The sequence below is a fragment of the Solea solea genome, chromosome 2 (assembly GCF_958295425.1).
Source record: "Solea solea chromosome 2, fSolSol10.1, whole genome shotgun sequence".
Lineage (NCBI taxonomy): Eukaryota > Metazoa > Chordata > Actinopteri > Pleuronectiformes > Soleidae > Solea > Solea solea.
Genome location: NC_081135.1, coordinates 32,761,243 through 32,782,675, shown reverse-complemented (window position 1 = coordinate 32,782,675; position 21,433 = coordinate 32,761,243). Strand labels below are relative to the sequence as shown.

Genomic DNA, 21,433 nt, shown 5'->3' with positions numbered 1-21,433 from the left:
GAACCACTCCCTGCACTGCGATTAGTTCTCCACTAACCTGTTATCTAGAGTCGAGTTTGTCAAGTCCCAGCACACGGCCTTCATGTAGTTCCTAACTTGCACGGCCCCACCAAAAGAACTCAACTGTATATTTGGTTTGGTAAAGGTCAGGACAGTGAGTAAGCAAGATCAAAGGACGTTGACTGTTATCTGTTACATGATTTATACACAACATGAAGACAATAAAAAATAACTGTATGCTTTAAAGTCTTTATTGATGTTTAGAATACTAATTTGTTAAGGAAAGTGGATGATGTAACAATGTGAAACAAGGAGATATTCGACTGTGAAGGAAATTGGTCTTTGGTTTCAGGGGTTTCCTAAAAAAACAGGCAACAACAAAAACATTTATTACAACAAAATATTGCTATGTGCACTGTAAGTATCCCATGTTTGAGCTTTTTCCGGTGAACAGTGGTCATCAGGTTAGAAACTAGATTTAACAATGACTTGAAAAACCGATAGACATACACACAGACTCATGTCTAGATGTTTATTATTTAACAGCTGACAGATCAAAGAAAAATATTTGCATGAATAAGCAGAAATACATCAGCACCAGTCACATTTTAACCTCGGCATAAGAGAATGTACACAAAAGCCTAGTGTTTGATCATTTTTCAGTTGTGGATTTATGAAGTTTGATTTTTATTTTATTAGGGTCACTTTATTTCCTGTGCAGACTTTTCATAAAATCATGAGGCACGTGAACAACATTTGTCACAAATTGTTTCCACACAGCTAAACTGTAAAACTATGTTTCTTAAGGAACATATTTTATAGTTTTATGTATCACCAATAGAAACGCTGATCATACACGAGTTAGCGAGGAAGTAGCGGCGTATAACAAAAGGGAATAAACATTTGACAAGCAGTTGACGACCGTTTGAGACCACAAGGTGTACCCGTCATGGTGAACATACTAATCCAGTGTGTTAAAATGCTGCACGACCGGTTGTTTTATTAGATTTTCCGACGTTATGAGGAAATATGATGCGTCTAAAACCTTTACCATTGCCACTCTGTGTGTTTTGTATGGAAAGAATGTCGACACTGTGAGATAAAAGCCCTAATCTTGACGAAAGGCCTTTTGTGCCTAAACTACAGCCATAAACAGGAAAGGATTAACATCATCCTCATTTCCTCAAACCACCAAAAACAAACTCCCACAAGCAGTTTGAACTATGTCACACTGATGTACATTTCAAGGCACAAGGTTGACTTAAATCCTAAAAAACGTAACTGTCTCGCATACTTTAGACATAATCAAATATTCTGGGCACATTTTGACTGCAGTAAATAATCTATTGCTCTATCTCATTAGAACACAGTATTAAAGGAGGTGCAGTGCCAGTGCCAGGCACATCTATGCACTAAAAGTGATTTAAATTGTCAAGCTGCACATACTGTAAGCAACACTAAGACACGGGTTTACGTTCCTGATCTGGAATCCTTTTTTCCCCTAAACTTCCCAACACCCACACCTCCCACTACATCGCACGCCCAAGAGCCTCGAAACAGGCAGAGCACCTGTGGCTCCAGAGACCATCGCCTTCCCTTTGCACTTGCAAGCAGGTCAACAGCATGAAAAATAGGCTGAGCAGTAGTCATCCGTCAAACCTTGGAATGCTGTTATGCACTTCCGTGACCTCTCTCTCTCTCGTGCCTGGATCATTGGCCCCCGCTGGTATCGGTTGCTGCATTATTTTTAGGAAGTCGTGACATTAGGAATCTGTACCAAAGGCTGATAAAGCACTGACGACGTGCAACAATAAGAAGGTCACTTTCAGGTGCTGCTTCCAAAACATGGAGCTGATGGTGGGGAAAAATATTTTAATGCAACTCCAAAAAAAAAGTGGTTTAAAGTGATAGCTGCGAGGAATTCCTCAGACTTCACGCACGCTTTACTATCACTTATTTATAATAAACACAGGAATCTGTTCCATCAATTTAGAGCTATTTCTCATAACAGCCTGTGCAAAGGTAGAGGCACTTTAGAAGTATGTGTGTAAACGTATGCGAGATGGTGTTGGTCTTATCCATGCAAGAACTGAGCTAAGTTTCCCTCATGCAAGTTATACAAGCCTGAAAGTAAGTGATGACTTATTACACCCAAGTATTATATAGTTTCGAAAAATATCTGTATGTACATTTAGAGTTAAAGTACTCAGGGCAGTTAAAAGTCAAACATAAACATACAATTATGGAGTTGACATTCAGGTTAATTGTGCCAGTAATACATTTTTTCACTCCATGTAAAGAAGTGTCTTTGTCGCCGTGTCCTTCATTAGTGGGACTGAATTCAAACATACTGAGCAGTTTGTTTTCATTTTCATATCAAATAAGTCATAAAATCTAAAGTTATTTCCACTATATGAAATTGTTGTATTCTACTTTTTTTTTTTTTTTTTAAATCATAATGTTAATCATTACTTGAGGTCAACTGGCAATCCCAAATTATTACTGTATATTTTCTTTTTATGTAGAACAAGACACAGGCATGTGTTTTTTTCCAAATAATTCTGTAAACAACCTCAAGTTCACTATGAAAAACACCCAAGCACATTTTCACTGAAAACCTAGAAACTGCCCCCCTTTTAGCTCTTGCACAACCTGGCAACACAGTGCCTCAATAGGCTAAGGGCAGCACCACTGTTGCTGGAGATTTACTATTTTCACAAAAAAGAACAAAGAGACCGTTTTTCAGAGGAGAAGGGAGGTCCAGAGGCAGACACACACACACACACACACACACACACACACACAGCAGGAGGGAGATAGTTGGCTCACAACCGAGGAGATGTGCCGACGCTCTAGCGGTGGGCATCAGTTGATGGGAGTGAGTTATGGCGCACTGACACAACATTGCTTTCCTTGGACAACCCAAATCGAGCGTTAAGGAATACGTCGGTAGTGCAGTCAGATACAGACTTGGCCCACATTTCAACAGGTTTGAGGTCCAAGTGTCACATAGTCCACACTCCATGCCAGCTGTTAATGGACCTAGCATAGCAGAAATTGGGGTTATTTCCATTGGAAATTAGTTGTGGCTGACAGAACGCGGGGTGCCTTGCTTGCTTCCTTTTTAAGTCATTAGATCTTACGTTTTCTCACACGTTGTGGATGAGAATTATTTGCAACGGCAGCCTCTGTCGTCAGTGGATCAAACCTTTGGACTAACAATTTTGTGGAGCCGTGTCAATATCAGTTTTTTGGGGACTTCTTCTGGTAGAAAAGGGTGGAACCTGTTTTACATCAGGCACCATGGGCGAACAAAGGGAGAGTGAGCGACACTTTAAGGTTTTTTAAACTATCCTGAAGATAATCAAATGAAGTGTTGTAGGAAAGGTCCAAGGACGGTCTGACTAAAAGGGACTACCAGTACGTTTCTAGGTTGTATGTTTACTTATGACAACGACAAAAGACTGTTGGGTGTTAAAAGCAAAAACTTGAGGAAGAAAAGAAAGAATGTGAAATTAAAACTGATGCTCAAAAAAATACTCTAATTATATTAAGACACTTGCTCCACAGCAGCTTTTGCTGTAGGAATCTGGGCATCGGCTGCCGCCTCAACAACGGGAGTTTTGTGCTTCTCTTCTTCTTCCTCATCCTCTTCTTCCTCGCCAATATCTTCATCGTGTTCTGGCTCTGCCAGGCCAGCAGAATGATCACCATTCACTTCACACTCAATGGCGGGTGTCTTTCCATTGACGGCCAGCTCTGCTTTTGTGCTGTCTGGGGTGGTAGGACTTAGCGCCTCCTGAATCTCCTCCCGAATCTCCTCCACTCCGTAGGTATGCACCTCCGCCACGGGAACCTCAACATCCAAGCCTCCCAGAGAAGGAATCTCCACATGGGCTCCTTCCACAGGTGAAAGCTTTTCTTCTGTGGACCCCTCCCCATTTCTGGCCTTCTTTACATTGAAGGTCATGGGAGACACCTTGAATGAGGAGGATTTGGCAGTGGGGCTTTTGGGGTGGTTAGGGGTGAGACTCTTCATGAGTTTGTCACGTTTCTCTGGAGGCACAATCTTGGTGGTGATCTGGGTCATCTTCTTCTCAATGCTCTGGCGCGAGAAGGCCTTCTTGAGGCTGTCGACCTTCTTGAGGCTGTTGCGCTTGAACTTGTCTGCTCTTCTCTCAAGGGGGCGGGAAGTGCCCAGGCCCAGTTCGCCTTCAGCCAGCATCTCTTCCTCCTCCTGGTGTGCTGTAAGATGATCATCGTCATCCGAGGACAGGCTAATGGTCTGGAGGCCCTCGTCGTGGCCACGGCTACCATCAATGGAGCCTGCAATGGATGGAGTAGGATGGGTGGATTCGGCATCATACTGGCTTGGTAGTGGGGTCTTGAGGGAGTCCTTCACCGACACACTGGTGGGGATCTCGTTGTCTTCCTATGAAAGAGAGGGACATGACATCATGGTGAAATGGATGGTCATTTGATCAGTTGTCAAAACAGCACGACTATTTAAACACAGTGTAAGTTTAATGAGACATAAAGGGAAAGTAACATAAAAAAAACTAATTTAACAGATGCATTCCAACACATGATCTCCAAAGTCTTTATTTGGATTCGTTATAGTCGGGGGTTAGTCTTTCAGAAACTTTACAAGTTCCAGTTGCCTCCTGAGGAATTCTTGACAATGTTGCTTGAAGTATCCATCCATGCACATTCCCCATTAAGATGTTAATGTATTCTCCTGACCCTTTGGCCCTGACAAATGAATGTCTGTCTTTAGCACATTCTGACATGTAGGGTAGGTCTGCCTCGCTGAGGACGGAAGGGAAACCAGTTTCTGCATGCCTCCTTGATTATAAAAGGCGTCTCACACTTTGTGTCACTCTCTCTGCTCTTATTTACCTCAATGTATGTAAACACCAAGCATCAGTGTGGGCCTGACCCGTCCTGTTGGGTTGACAAACACCTTTAATTATGAGATAATCTTATGCACTACGCATGTGTACAAGAACAGGCCTGCATTAAAGGCTGTACACAACATCCTGTATGTGTGTGTGTGTGTCTCTTTAAGACCTGAGGTGATGTCTGCGTACTTCACCCTTTGGATTTGGATGAGACGTTTTATAGACACCTAACAAACGATGCATCATGATTTACTGAAATTCATGTTGCAGTTGTGAAATGCATTATGGGATTTGTCTTTCTCTTTACAACAACAATAACAATGACTTAAGATTCCCGAGGAGGAAGAAGCTCGACATGAATCAACGCTGACTGCTGACAGTCATCACTGCCTTTGTTCTAATGAAGCTTTTACTGGAGATAAAGTTTTTTGTTTTTTTTACTAGTTTTAGAAGGTTGTTTGAGAACAATCCTTTTGTAGGCACTGACGTGAAGTATGACTACATTGCAGCTCTCGGGGGACTTAAAATGACAACATGCCTTTGGTTGTTGAGGGACAGTGCAATGTGCTTTTCTTGGCTCGTCATTAACACATACCTAACGACTGGACTAACCAGATGATCTGGAAAGAGTCCTCCCTCTTGTCCATTACCTTTGATGCCCAAAAAGAAAGTAGTATGCAATCTGAGAGACACTGTCAACTTCAGCTATATTGAAGCCACGCCTGTGTTTGTGAAATTGGTCAAATGTGTAAGATGAAATAAGATAGCATCTGTGACTATTTACAAATCTTAACAAGCGTGTAGGGAATGGACTAGAGATGCAACAATCTCCGATTTATCATCATATTTGACCAAATGTTTTATCAATGATGGCTCCTTTCCTTTCTCTTTCTTCCACTTTGCAAACCCTTGACACAGCTTGCCTTGATGTCAGGCATGCAGGCAGATCAGGTGTGTGCCAAGCATGTGCGGTATCTCTCAGAGACAGTGCAAATAAATGTGTCCATGTGCTCTTAAAGGCACAGGACTGGCACAACACAAGGCAGCATTTTAAGAGATAAAGGGACGACAAAATTAAACTTTAAATGATGTTTTTGAAAACTGGTAAAATATGCAGTGGAGGCTTGATTACTTCATGCTACTGTCAGTTGTGTCATTTTCTTGCCTAACCTTCGGCTAAGGAAAGAATTTGCCTCCTCCCTACGTCAACCCATAAAAGCATTTGGTGAGGGGGGGGGATTGTGTTCGCACACAGCCTACCCTCACCAGCAGAAATGGCCTCCTCTTTGTGGGTTTCAGCTGTCAGAATATAGAGCTATTTTAACTTAAGCATTTCACTGATAGCAGCTTTAAGAATACTGTTGTTTTTTTTTTAAGCGAGAGAGTGAGTGATTGCCTAAGATGAATAAATTACACACACTGGGCTTCTTCTTCTGGGCCTCAAAACAAAATCTAAGAACCGTTTCTTATAATTATAGGTATCACAAAGTGCTTTTGTGTCTCTGTGGACCACTAACACGCCAATAGGTATATCATTCATCCTAAAAAAAAACAAAAAAGGCCAAGAATCGTGATGCACATTAGGTTTTGTAACTTGAAATCCAAATATAAAAGGCAGCACCTTGGGGAACAGGTCAGGTTACCGCTGCCCCTCATTTGGTTGAAGTGCAATTCGTTCCTTTTAGTTTGGTCTCTGTGACACTGCCACGCCCATGAAGACAGAACATGTTGGTACAGACTGAAAGTCAGAGAGTCGAGAGATTTCTGAGCGATTGCTCGCTCTTGTATTCAACACATTGCAGTTTATGGAGGTCGACAAGACGGCTTGCCTCTAGTAAAAAATGGATAATTCTGCTTATCTACCTTTTCTGTGTGCTCATTTCAAAAGGCATTCAACAGCCTTTTTATCGGCGCAAAACGGCCGAGAACATACGGTTTCGACCGCCACCTGAATATGACCAGTCATGATTAGGAAATCATAGCCCGGATGACCTCTGCTGACCCTCCGTGGTGCGTTCTTTTATAGTGGAGACGAATCTTTTCGCCAACGTCTACTGATGTTATTCCAGTGATTCAGTCTTCACGCCTCTGCTCCAGTTCAGGCAGGTCATACACTGTCTGATTTGGCTCAGACACGTTTGATATAATCAGCGTGGCTACTGGAGCATGTGGGAGGGAAAAAAAAGGATAAAGCTCTCCTACTATATACTGTAGTGCACAGTTTAAACGTTTCATGGAGTGCTTGATCATTGATTTCGTACAAAGTCTTGTTTTCTGCATCTTTTATTGGGTTTTTCCCGGAGAACATGTGTTTGTGTTTGGTCACTCACTTAGTGAAACTGTGAAATGTACATTTTCCTTAATACCAATTTGACCCTTCACTTCCCTGTGCAAGCAAGTGTGTGCATGTGAGGACTTCACATTCTGCCACATCTCTCTTGGGTAACCCCCGTGCATTAGTGCACCCTCTAAGCAAGCACTCATTAGCCGCTGAGAATGTGAAACAGTACGGGCCAGAATGTGTGTTCCAGTGTCTCGTGCGCCTCTGCATTCGTGCGCAGCCATGTAAGACACTGGCTATTGTTTCAAATCAGAGTCTCAACAGCACGAGACGAAAGCAAAGTAAAATACATTTGCATTCGAGCTCGCTGAAAAAACCCAAGTTCATTTATTGTGGCAGCAACTTTATCGTACTTAACGCGGGGCCGTACGTACACGCTCGGAGGACATTCTGTATGAATGCTTACGTAATGGAGTCTAAATTCTCCTTTCCACACTTGCGTGGCAGAAGTGCCGTCTGATTGCAAGGATGAAGAGGTGTCACCGAGCCTGAACCGATTAAAGTCACTGAATACAGTTTACTGCTGTATTCTGTGGGGGTGGGGGTGGGGTTTGGGGATCAGGGAGGGGCAGGATAGTGTAGTAGCTCATTGAAAGGGCTCAGATAGGCTTATGTTACTTTGTGACAATGTGTTTTGTGTTTACACCATGTGTGTAATGATATCCTATACTACTTTTTTCTCCTTTGTTTCCATTACACTGCCTGTGTGTGTTTACATGGGCGCCTGCATTACATTTGCAGGGATATACTAATGAATATATTGACCACTTTAACTCACAGTGAAACAACTTAAAACATATACAACTTAAACGCGATTGATTTTCCACATTCACAGTTCGCAGAGGGTGAATCTCATTGACTCTGACGACCCACGCAGAGGCATTTGTCCAATGCTTTGTCTGATGATGATGATGAGGATATACCTGTAAACTAATGATTCTTCACGGCGCTAGGGTTTTTGTCACTTGGGAAATGCAGCACGTCCTGTTTTAGTTTGACAAATCCAGGTATGCATTTTAGTCCGGATGTGCAAAATGAAAGTCCTCGCTCTCCTTACATCACTCACTTTATATCCGATTCTACGTCTTGTGTTCTTGTGCGTGTGTCGCCACAATGTGTTAGGCATTGGGAGGAGCGTCATACACCACACCCAACATCAATCAGCAGCTCGTGTTACGATATCCCGTTGCTTGAGGTCACTTTTTAATTATGCTCATCTTTCCATTACAGTCAAAACAGACACACACACGGCATGCACACATATAGACAGTAACACTATCATTCGACAGAGTAGTCCCCGTTGTGGGCGTTTGTGTATGAAAGCAATTTAAACAGGTGTGTTGTCTTGGCGCTGAAGATTCTCTTAATCCTCCCTAACAGGCCAGTTTGGTGCAGGTGTGCTGCCTCCAGGGGATTGCACCAATGAGAGGGTGCACCACCTCCATCACACACACACACAGAGAGAAATGCATGTGTGCACACTTTGCACCTTGCTTCTGCCATGCCCCAGCAATTATTTACTTTGCAGGACGACAAAGACAAGAGGCTTAGTTGAAAAGAGATTGCAAATGAAATGAACGTGACGTCAAAGCCTCTCTCACGTCTTTTCTACCAATTGTTATCAGACCTTCCCCCATTGAATAATTCAAACAAAAGGGTCTCAGATAAAGCTCTGTTTCTGAACTGAATACTGTCCTCCTGGTTGCTTCCCACTCCCCTTTATACTTTAAGTTGCCTATTGCCCTTTAATCTGTTGTATAATCTGCCTCTTTCAAGAGGAAGACAGATTAAAGACCATGTCCTGTTCCACTGTCCCTCTCTGTGCCTCTCTCATACAGTCAGAAACAGACATCCATTCAGTGTGTCCACCTGGAACGAGGTGCAAATTTGCCTATGTCTGCATATGTTTTGATTACAGTGCATCCCTCTCTCATCCCCACCCAGCACGTTGCATAACCAACCGACCGACCGACCCAAAACACACACACACACACACACATCTGCTGACAGAGGAAGGAAAGAGGAAAGGAAGGAGAGGAAATGGAATGTTATTTGACATGGTGCTGGGTTGACACGAAACATGCTAAACTCTGGATGCACTCAACACAGTGCACCGAGGTCTGTACTCTAACATACAAATGTTAACATATTAACTATTGACCTCATACGAAGACAGATATTACTTACTCCCACCGTGATAAATATCTTCATGCCAACGCTCTGCATAACAAGTTGGGGCATTCTTTCCCCCATCTTCACCCCTCCCGGATCAGCCTCACCAAAGGAAAACACGGCATGTTTACTGGCCTCGCAAGCTTGTGTAATCATCACGCAACAACACAATAACCGATTCAGGTGCGATGTCATGCAAACATGTTGGTAGTGTGTGAATTACTGCAATTTAGAGAAGCAGCCATTATCCCTGATAGATGATGGTGTTGAAAGTGAGAAGAAAAGAAACCACAACAAAAATTTACACTCAACCTATAATTTACAGAATAGCTGTCTGTGCACCTTGGATGATGACATGTTTCATATTCAGCAATATGGAGGTGTTCAGATCTAGTAATTGATCGCATACATGATAAGATATTGATTATAACTTCAGCGCATGACTGGGCCATCAGATTTCTGTCACTCCTGGCACTCTAGATCAGACAGAAGTGCTTGTCTTGCACAATTCCTCCCCGCACGTATGATGAATGATGTGAAGTCCACGTCAATGTTCCTGCACATTTTACAGCCTCTTCACTAAATCTATATGTTAATCTCCTTCAGCTCTTTTGTTTAACTCTCCCGGGGATCCTCCTTTTGGACATCGCCTCAAAACACAATCCCAAACTGCACGTATCGGAGCCATTGTTTGATAAGACCCGAGCAGAACTATAAGCCTTTTTCGATAAGGCCGCCAGCAATTGTGACAGTGTTTGCTCCACACAGGGGTCTGCAGAGAAGCCAGGAAGTCACCGCGTTATCTCCAGACATGTCGTATTTCTGTGTTTTACGTAAGGGCAGAGAAATAAGAACACTGAAGGCCAACATGCCCATTGTTTTCCATCCTTCCTGATGCATGCAGGGGTCTTTAGGAGAGGACTGGATGGTCCATGTGGCTCGGCAAATCAACGTGGAGCAAACGCATAGATGGAGACCATAAAGGGAGGCGACAGAAGTTTGAGTTTACTTTGTTTCATAATGTGATAGGACGCTGAGCACTCGCAGAACTATTTCTTTAACCATTTATACGACTCTGTCTGTTCCTCCAAGTTGCCAATTTTCTGTAATGTGTCTTGTGTGAGGGTGGGAGAAAAAGAAAAATCTACAGAAGAAGGGCAAGTGGGAGCAAGTGTAAGAGGTTATTGTTTTGACTTTATTTATACCCGAGGCATAATGAAACACGTAAAAATATGCACTCTTGGCTGTTTCGAAGACAAAAAAAAAAAGAGCACTGCATCATGGGATATGCTGGAAGATTAAACCGCCACACCTTTGTCTTCAATTGCAGCTTATTATATAGCCCCTATTATTTTGTAGAAATTCAGTTTAGAGAATCATTTTGTGTTAAGTCAAAGTTAATGAAAACAAAAAAGGTAAAATTAAAAATCAACTTGAATAGCATATTCCCTGTACGCCTCTCTAATATCAACAAAGCACTGTTATTGGGGCTGTTAAAAGTCGTGTTTTACAGTTTTATCTGCAGTTACAAGCTCGCCTTTGCCTCAGAGACTGTGACAGAACAGCAAACTTGTCAAACCTGAATAGCGAGCATTTGTGTGAAACATCCCCATGCGCACACACGCTCATCACTTATCTCTGTAGACTTCTTCCTCCTTTGCTCTTTGGGTTTCCAACAACAGACTGTCTGAAAAAAGACATCTTTTACTCGATTTTTTTTCCTTGCACACAAGTGCACATGTAGAAAGATGGAGAATTTAGCTGTGAACACAATGTATAAAAGTCTCTTTTTTGACTGCTTGCCACGGGTAGGGCGGTGTGATTTGTTTTTCTCTATACGTTCCAAGCTTGTATAAGCATAACCTTAAAAGATATGCGACAAAAACAAAAAGGCAAACATTACGTCATAGGACGAAAAGTGTGATAAAGTTCATTATGGACTGGGCTCAGCCTCCTGCAGTGTCATGATGAGCCAATCCAGACAGACAGCAGGCACAACAGCAAGAGCCATGACAGGGAATCAATGTAGCCACAGTTTATCTTAATTACACCTGTGCTTATTCTTCAATGACATGTCTGCAATGTAACACAGGTCTATAACAGTTATTTCATTCCATTTGAACCTGAGTGTTTTCACTGGTAGTTACCGTGTCAGTCATTTGCACTGACAGCACTGGGCGAGTGTGCCGACCAATAACATTCAAGAGATGCACCAAAAACAGACATTTTCCCACAAAACGTCTAATATGTGAACAGCATGGTTTATGACCTATACTGCAGCCAGCCATTGAAGGCAATCCAGATGTTTTGGCTTCACTTTAAGGAGCTGTCGTGTCGTCCATCTTTGGTTTGACAAGGAACAGACTCGCTGTAAGATAACGGTCTAGATGTTTCCTGAGCAGTCACTCAGTCAGTAGATTTACATGCGCAGTTAAATCGAGCTCAGGCTGTAGTGCGGCCCAGATGGTGCAATCGGACAACTGACTCGTACGTCGGACTGATTGTTGACGCTGTATCTCTCTATAAGCTAGTGCATATTTAATCAGTTTCCCGTTGACTTTTATAGCGCAGAAAAATAAACAGCGAGGTGGACTTGAGATGGATCGTGCTGTGGTTCTGTATGTTTCGTAACTGCTGTACGTGTTAATCGTGATACAAATTAAATCGTAATTGTGGTTGCTGTGTCGTCCAAAAGAAAGACACCGCCACTGTATGATTTCTGGTAATAGTACTGCGGTTTTTACGTCTTCTCCTTCTACTTCTGGGTCAAAGACCAGGGAGGAAACTTTGGTGCAAGCCCAGAACGACAAGTCCGACTCCAGTCCGACTACGCAAATACATGCAGGTGTAATCGGACTATAATCGCATTATCCAGGTATGTTAGTCAAATGTGCTCAACTTTTATTTTGTATTAACGAGTAACGAAGATGGTTAAGAAAAATGTATCGGAGCAAAAGTACACATTTTATTTTGGAAAATAACAGCGTCATTATTCTTTTTTTTAGCCACCCACTGCTCACTCTCCACCTGCACCGTGTCCACCATGTTTTCGTTCAAATGTCTGTTGTGATGTGAACTACACTACATAGTACGTACATGCAAGGGCCGTGATTGAGCAGCTGCACTAAGCTTGTAGGCTCAGAGAGAAGCGGTCGGCTTTATTAAATAGCGTTCGCAAGGCAACATAAAAATAATATATAATATGGTGATATTGTCTCAACTACATATCTCTTTCAAAAATATACCGGTATAACTCTCACTACCGGTATATCGCCCAGCCCTAACTCAGGCCATTGAATGGCACGCTGTGTGAATAAAGACCTTTTATTTCATAATAAAACAATAATAACACACTTGATAGTTTACTCCTTTGAGTATTCATCCACTTTTTATGGATTATTAACCACATCCCCAGTGCTCTCTCTGCCAAGTCAAGCTGACACAACAGGTCCTAGCACATACATGAACATTGACATCAACCGTGCCAACAAGCCACTCCATGAAAATGTCAGATAAGGTCTAGGAATTTCTGTGCATTTGATTTTGTCCTCATCCACACACTCGACTGTGGCACCAACGAAATACGTTGCCATGCTGTTATAAGCGAACTATACAATTACTTTAAAGATCTGTGCAAGTTAAAGCTTGATAACATCTACAGCCAGAATGATTGAACACAGTGAAACAGCACCGCCCCAGGCCATAAGCTAATGCAGTTTATTATCTGCTTGAGAGAGACTCTCAACAAATCTCAGCTGTAGCCCACAGCTGGTGGCCTGCTCCAACCTGTAGACATGGAACCCCTTTTATAATGGAAGTCTCTACCTGAACACACGCAATATGTGCAGTCTCACAACACTCAAATGCCAAATTACATCCAAACACGTTGTGTTTGGGGTGAGATTTTCAACGTCTGCATTCAATGTTTAATTCTTAACCATAACTACAAATCCTACTCGCATGCCTGGCTTGGTTATTAAAACACTATATCATTTTAATCAACTTTACAGATTATTGATGCCTTTTGTCAATATACTACAGTATAGGCAAAAAATGAGGGCGAGGCTGGGAACATTTACAGGTGTGTCCACCATCTTAGAGTCTGTAAAAAGTGTAGTCCCGCTGCTGAAAGCTCAGATTAAGCCTCAACCTTTGGTGAAGTGTCAGTTTACAAAAGGCTCTGTGATGACTGGTAGAAAAGCATACAAAGTCACAATAACTCAACTTAAGCCAATCACTCAAAACCTTTGTGAGAAGCTGGTGATGGATGGAAAAGTTAACAAATAATAGACTGTAATTTTGAAATACATTTAAGGGTTAAATGGAAAGCCCCTAATAAATGTAGAACTCAAGAATAAGACGCAAAGAAAAAAATGTCATGTCATCACAGGTGTGTATATGATATGAAAGTTGCCTGATAGTGGTTGAGAGCTCTGACTCACTCTCTGCTGGGACGATATGAAATTCCATGTAACGAATGAACAATGGAAGCTGGTAAAAATAGTTTTAAAAACAACCACAAATAACTTTTAAATTACATTTTGGGAAAACTCACATTTGGATTGCATCACAAACAGGATGCACGGATGGGATACTGTGCACCAAAAAACATCAATGGACTCTGGTGCAGAGGAGTGAGTACACTGGCTGCCTAAAGGCAAGATTAAGTGGCTGTTCCCAGTTGCAGCCACATTTTTTCCAGGTGGTTTGACCATGGATTGCTTCTACATTCATGAATTTCCGCCACTGACTTAACGTTTAACTTCTTATAGTGGACTAATATGTAACCAAGCCTTGTACAGATACCTTTAATGGACATTTTAAAGTGTATAAAAATAGGAAGCTGATGTTTCAGAAACCTTGGAAGGCTTAGCATTTTCACATGAAAGATGAGATCAAGTCACTCGGGAGAAACATTAATTATTATTCCTATTCCAGAATTCAACACAATCAACTTACTCCAATCCCAAATATCCACCAATGACGTGAATCAGGCCTGCGTGTGCAAATTGAGAGAACAAGCTGCATTCTCAAAGAGTTGTTTGTGGGTTTGCCAAAGTGGCTGACTTGTTTATTCTGATGAAATTGGACTGTGAAATGGACACAGATGGGCAGATTAAGATCTACTCAGACATAAATGGCTTCTGTCACAGGAGATTTCATGGAAAAATACGCCGTGGTTCATGAGACATGCCACAGTGATGCGAAATAAAAACATGCTGTTGGATCTCCGGGGTGACTGTTCAGATTTAACAATCAGGTAAAAAAGCCTTTGGTTTTAATCTGTGTGTAATAGAAAAGACGTGTGTAATCCAACCAAAAAATATTTTTGCAAACACTAATTACCAAAATCATCTCTAAACTGTACACACTGGAATCATCACGTGGCTGGGATTTGAGTAGGTTGTGCGCGTGCATATTTAATGTGTGCATGTGTGAAGAAGAAACGGCCTGGATGGGGGGCGGGGGGGTGGGGTGGAGTCTTGTGGAGACAGGAAAAGCACTGGTGCACAGAAACAAACAAACAAGGCCAAAGCAGCCGTAATTAAGTCCTCATTAGTCCTTGTTATGTACAGGAATGCAGCGGAGCGTCAGAAAGCGCTGTCATTTCTGACCGACTGTGGCCAAAACCTGGAGCACGTACACTTCGCGACACAGTGTTTACCCAGCAGCCCTCTGTGTTTCCACCTCAGCTGGCATGCACAAGATGATGAGTATTTTAGATGTGCGGAGGGGGAGGTTGGAGGAAGAGGAGAAGGGCCCCCTCGGCCAGTGACTACAAAGCTGGCACGACCAAAGTTACGATGACGTGTGCGGCATGTGTTTGGCTGCAATGTCAGGGAACCAGGACAGGTGGCTTCACCAAAGACTCAGGCAAACAGAGGGAGGGAGCAACATGTCTGAACATCAAACAAACCCATATCAGAGACAGAACATATTAGTGCACGGCAGCAGATCGGAAAAATCAAGAAAATGGCAGGAGATCAGGTGAAGCAGGAAGTGACGGGACACAAAAAAAAAAAGGCAATGCAGGAGAAGGAAAGAGGGCTGGACTTAGCTCCTTTATTACCCACTCCCCTAAGGCACGCCAAGTCTCATACCGGCTCTGTAACTGCATACACCTGACCTGAACCAACCCAACATCCAATGGGCAGGCTGCACACACAGCACATGGTGTTCACACAAGCCCTTGAGGTCACACCTGACCCTGCTACACCCATCTGTAAATGCCCCGCCCTCGCTTTGCCTCAAACCCGGAGGAGGAAACTCAGCCAGAGACGTCAGAGCCGCACTTTAAACCAGTGGCTGCTGGCGACGCGGCACTCCTGATAATTAAACAAACTTCGTATGTGCACTCCTTCACACTGGAATGAGGCTGACGCTAGAAAAGGTCGAGCACTTTGCGGTTCATCCGATCTGCTATCACTGAAGCAGCAGGGTCACTCTCTCTGAGCATTAAAAAAAAAAGAAAGGAAGAAAGAAAGAAAGAAAGAAGAAAAGACGAGCCAGGGATTCAAACAGATCGATCTGCGGTGCCTCGCCCACACAGGCACACAGAGCGGCCTTGTTGTGCACAGGGTAAGGTCTTGGCACCTGTTGCATTTGAACAACAGAGCCTCAGTACCTGGGAAACCAGATAACGACGACGGTTAAGAGCTCTCAGCAGCTCAGGCTGTGTCAACAATGCCCCCCCCCCCTTCACCAACCCCGTTTTCTGCCTGGGCACACACACTTGCATGCACACGCTAGGACGCACCCACACACCCACACACACATATAAGAAGAGGGAAAAACATGCACTTATTACTGCACAGAGGCCGTGTTTTCCGGCTGAAAACATCACACACACTATGGAACACGTGCGATCCGCTTGATTAATGATGCCGCCAAAAATACAAGTAGGGCAGATCAATTGGTTTTTGTTTGTTTTTTTTGTAATAAAACCATGTTCTTTGATTGCAGCTTCTTAAATGTGACTCTGTAATCACAAAATCAACATGAAACATTCGGGGTTTATAAACGCAGAAAATAAATGAATGACAAAAACAGTCGTTCGTTTCAACCCCGAATACGAGTTCAAGCTCTGCTCTGCCGGCAGATGAAAGGATTTTCAGCTTTTCAGTTTCAAGACAAGTGAGCGACGGGTTACGTAAGGATAGAGATCCCTCACTCTTAAGCCATTTTCCTGAGGGAAACTGGGAAGTTTATCACATATTCAGTGCCAGTGTAGAGTTTTAGCCTCTAAGGCGTGAAGTGGTAAAACCATCCGACAGCTATCAGACTGTCTGACTTGTGACTGTGGGGTGTAAACAGATCCAGTCAGAGCCAGTGTTTAAACCCTCTCCTATTATCCTCCACTGCTCCATTCCCAGACACACCCTTCTTCTTCTTCTTCACTCTTTCTTACACACACACACACACACACACACACACACACACACACACACACACAAACAAACAAACACAAACACACAGAGCTCGTCTTGTTGTGTTTGAATTATATTTACAGAGTCACATAACAGCAAGAGTCGATCTCCTGTTGGACGAGATCTCAAGTGCTGCAAATTTAATGAAGTGCTGTTCACCTGCAGCACTATCACATGTCACGAGGCTTTAAGGAATGTGCACGCATCCAGACACGCCCACTGTCTACTGCAGTCAAATGTGAATGCAAATACGTACTCGCACGTCTATCCTTATTTAAACTATGCTTTGATTTCCATTTACTTTGGACAGCCTTTAACCTTATCCTTAACCATTACCTAACCACAATTCACATGTTACCTCCTGACCTGAACTAACTATTCTAACGAAGGTTCTGCTTCATTAGGTCCAGGCACATGGTCCCCATGAGGACAAGGTCAGTATTTGGACGAGAAAAACAAATGTTTGTGGAGCATTTATAAAATAAAAATGTCGATCGGTGTTCGTCAAAAACCTGGAAATGATGATGTTGTTTTGTCCACAAACCATAATGATTAACTTTTAATGATTTCTTTGTAATCCAGAGCAAAGAAATAAAGAAAATATTCACATTTAAGAAGCTTAAACCATCGGAAATCTTGTTTTAATCATGAAAAAAAGCTTCAAACCAATTACTCGATTAGCAAAATAGTTGTCGATTAATTTAGTATTTATAATTTATAATCGATTAATCGTTTCAGCTCTACTAACCTTAACATAGTCCTTAACTCTGACCTAAACTCAGTTCTTCTAACACTAAAACCAAGTCTTAATCCTCAAAAAGGCATTTTAAGTCCTCACTTCCCCAAAATGTACCCACTCCCTATGGTTTATAAGTGTTTTGGTCCTTTCTTTAGATTGTAGTGATGACATCACAGAGGTTATTTGGTGGTGTTAAGACCCCACCCCCCCTGTGTCTGGCAATACAGGTCTCCTCACCTGGAAGATGAGAACTTTGAAGTGGTTCCTCTTGAGAAGATGGCTGTGGTTGGCCTCCAGCTTCTTCACCTGCACCGCCTGTTTGTCCAGCCGCTCCTTCACGTCCTTCACGTGGCCGTTCACCTTGCGGGAGCGCTCGAGCAGCTTGCTCACGCAGTTCGACGTGCCGGTGTGGGTCTTGGACAGTCGGCTCACGTCCCCTTGCACCACCCGCACGACGCCCTCCAGGTCGGCCTGCCGCTGCTCCATGCGATGCTGGTTCTCTTGCACAGCCTCCATCATGTTGACCAGCTTGTCCAGCAGCGCCACCACGGTAATGGCGCTCACCTGGCCGCGGTCCACCGGGCTGCCAGGTGGCACCGCGGCGGCGTTGGTGGTGGGACTTTTCAGGCCGAGTCGGGAGAGGGTGCCAGTCGGGGTTGGGGAGGACGGGGCGGAGGCCGGGCTGAAGCTCGGTATCAGCATCTCCGTGTTTTCTGGCTGCTGCTGTGGGATGGTGTGGGTGCTGCCTGAGATGCTGCTGGCCTCAGCGTGGGTCGCGCCTTCTTCCATGGTGCCACAAGTGGTCAGATGTCCCGCGGTAAAGGGATAGTTCACCTGGGCAACACAGGGTTGAGTAGCACTCGAACTTGGTTAACAACCGCCACTTGTTCCGGCTGCGAAGTGAGGTGAGGTTGTTTTTACTTCTGGGAGTTGATTCCACATCCACGCCCCTTTCTGTCTCTCTTTTCCACACACACACACACACACACTGTGAACTTTCAAAAACACCTCCCCTGGCAAAGGGGAGGGGCGCGGTTACTATGGAGACAGGCCTTGCCCAATACAGAAAAGTTATGTGTGTGTGTGTGTGTGTGTGTGTGTGTGTGTATGTGTGTGTGTGTGTGTACCTGTATCTGTCACCTCTTTAGGACCTTTTCTGGCAAAACACACAGGACCACTAGTCAAAAATGGGGACCAAAACCTGGTCCTAGTGAGGCAGAACCTAATTTCTGGTTGAGTTTAGGGCTAAGATTTGAACTGTCCTAATCAATGGAAGTCAGTGAGAGTAGCTGGGCCCCACAACTTAAAAGTGCTTATTCAGGGTTAAGACCTGGTTTTAGGGTTAGAATCGGTTTTAGATTAGGATTAAGGTTAGGCACATAATTGTGATGGTTATAAGGTTAGGGTAAAAGGCTATGCGAAGCATTATGCATTAAGATAGATATTAAAGATACTAAGATATTAACACATGTTTGTCTATGTGTGTCCTTGCAAATTATTTGATGTTTACTTGTGTGAGAGAGAGTGTGTAATGTATTGTAAAGAGGTTAATGTGTGTGTTCTTACGCGTCAAATAAAACAATAAAAATGACAATGAAACATGACAGTATCTGTGTTTCAGAACTCGATTGGCTGTCGTGTCCTTGGCTGACCTACGGTACATCATGAATCATACACCTTTCTTATAAAAAGTTATGTTTGAAAAGCTAAAGCGTATACTCAATTACATTTCACAGACAACATATGGAATGAGAGTGGCGATAGAGACTTTACTTCTTATGAACGTCACTAGGTTTAGGCACAAAAACACCTGGTTAGAGGCAGATGTTACACAGGTTTGCTGCGTTAAGCACGTTGGATGTCATCCTATCGAAGTAACATCGAGAGAAAACAAAACAAAAAAGCCAATATACCAGCTGTCAATGAAAACACACAGCAACAGGCATATTTATGGTCGTGAACTGTGAAAGTGTGCTTTGCTGAGACACCTCGCTCACTTTGTTTCACACCTTCGCCTCAAATCCCTGTCAACTCCATTACTATTATGATCAAAACAAACAGAATATGGAAGCAAATACATTATTTACAAAATGTGGCTTGGGTTGTGTGGGAATGTAATTTCTGTGAGACAGGGTTGGTATCATTGTAACTGTTTATATGTCAGCATATAGCTGTATGTGTGTGTGTGTGCCCTGTGTGTGCCCCCTTCCTCTCCCCTCTTGTTTTGGAGCTTTGTGTTATGGTATGGGGCACAATAAAATGGAAATGTGGAAGTCCCTGTTTCAACAATGAGCTCATCTGTGCCCTGGCACGTTGCCCCGGCCCCTCTCTCTCTCTCTCTAAATCTATCTCCCTGTCACCATTATTGTGATTTTGTTTTTCTTTCAACAACAGAAATAAATATATAGCGTTCCACAGGAATGTGTGGAGCAACAGCTCTGCTTGGATGTTTGTGTATTTTGGGAGCATAATCACGTTTGTGTTAACCTGTAGTGAGTTGCCAACAGGAAAAACAGGAGCTATGGCAATAATCTGTTGTAATCTGCAGGCTGTAAGAATCATTCAAACCCACACCTAAGTTTTATTGGCTTCCCACCTGATTTGGTAAAGGCTTGGTCAGCCACAAGGAAGATCAATACAAAGTGTTACGATAAGGTTTTCTGCAACCACTCACACACACAATAAGCAAATACCTTAGAACAAAGTGTCCATTGTCTGTCTCAAATCCAAACCACATTAATAAAAGCGTTTAGTTTTAAAAATGTGTGGCTACTTCACGATGTTGTCAGAGGAGATTTAAGCAGAGGTTTTGCTGCCCTCAGAAACCATACACATTCTTGCTGACTCACATGAACAAATGAGCTCCCTATTGTGGGAAAGAACTGTCACTTGATTTCTTGCTGACAGTCAGATGACCAGATTGATACCACTTTCATGTCTGTACTGTAAATATACCACAGGCTAGTTATTTAAGCTAAGCACAAAGACTGGAAACAGGATCAGTTCAATTGTTGTTCATTTAGTTGAATCTATCCAGAAACTGGTCCTTTAAATATGTAAAAATGTCACTGTATAGGATTTGGTGGTACCTTTGGTTGTGGTTTGGTTGCATATTGCAGCCAACTGAATATTGCCTCACTCTCCCTATCCACCTGTATATGAAAAACTATAAAAACAGTGTTTAATTTGACACATGTAATACAAACTTCTAATTCTGAGGAACAAAGTTATATCAGTCCTTTATTTTCTAGTCATAAGAGATGAATCAAAACATAAACATCACTTGCAGGTTGGACACACTGGAATTTTAAGGATGTCCACAAAGTTGCTCAAAAATGCTGAACTATTCCTTTAAAAAAAACATTTTTGGAACATGAAAGTCACTCTTCTCGTACAGCTCTATCTTTTCACCAGGTAGGAGCTCCTCGAGGATCCTCTCATGTCAACAGTCAAGACTAACACCTTTTCTTGAGGTTACTCGCTCAGCCAGCTTCAAAGGTGTCACAGCAGCATGGCAGTGCTGGACACACACACACACACACACACACTAAACAAATTTCCTTCCTCCCCTAACCCAAAACCACAGTGTTTCTCTGGCTCGCTCTGCTCTGGTGTCACTGGCTCTCCACAGACACACAAACATAAAAGTGTGACCTCCCGTTCCAAGCATTTGAACTCTGACTTTTCCCACTTTCACCCCTGGGATACAGAGTGGAGGGAGTGACCATCCTGTGACTCTTCCTGCGGTCCCTGTCTTTTCCTTCCCATCCCTCTATCTCTTCTCCTTGCCACCCTCACTCCCTATATCTTCCGCTGTCCTTCTGCTTCAGAAGGAAAGCTTCTTCTTCTTGTT

The 21,433-nt window shown here is 43.0% G+C and overlaps 1 protein-coding gene across 1 annotated transcript; it reads right to left on the bottom strand.

The window, feature by feature from the left end:
* Positions 1-518: 518 nt before the first annotated feature.
* On the bottom strand, positions 519-18,506 carry cavin2a (caveolae associated protein 2a). Its single transcript, XM_058654159.1, has 2 exons — positions 17,818-18,506; positions 519-4,432 (listed from the first exon to the last, which is right to left on the bottom strand). Exons 1-2 carry the CDS (start codon positions 18,367-18,369, stop codon positions 3,551-3,553), a joined length of 1,434 nt encoding a protein of 477 aa, XP_058510142.1. The 5' UTR covers positions 18,370-18,506; the 3' UTR covers positions 519-3,550.
* Positions 18,507-21,433: the final 2,927 nt, after the last annotated feature.

Excerpts from the sequence above, each read along its gene's own strand:
- cavin2a (XM_058654159.1), bottom strand. The coding sequence starts at position 18,369 with ATGGAAGAAGGCGCGACCCACGCTGAGGCCAGCAGCATCTCAGGCAGC. Across the intron at positions 4,433-17,817 it reads TCAAAGTTCTCATCTTCCAG|GAAGACAACGAGATCCCCAC; the intron begins GTGAGGAGACCT and ends TCTCTTTCATAG.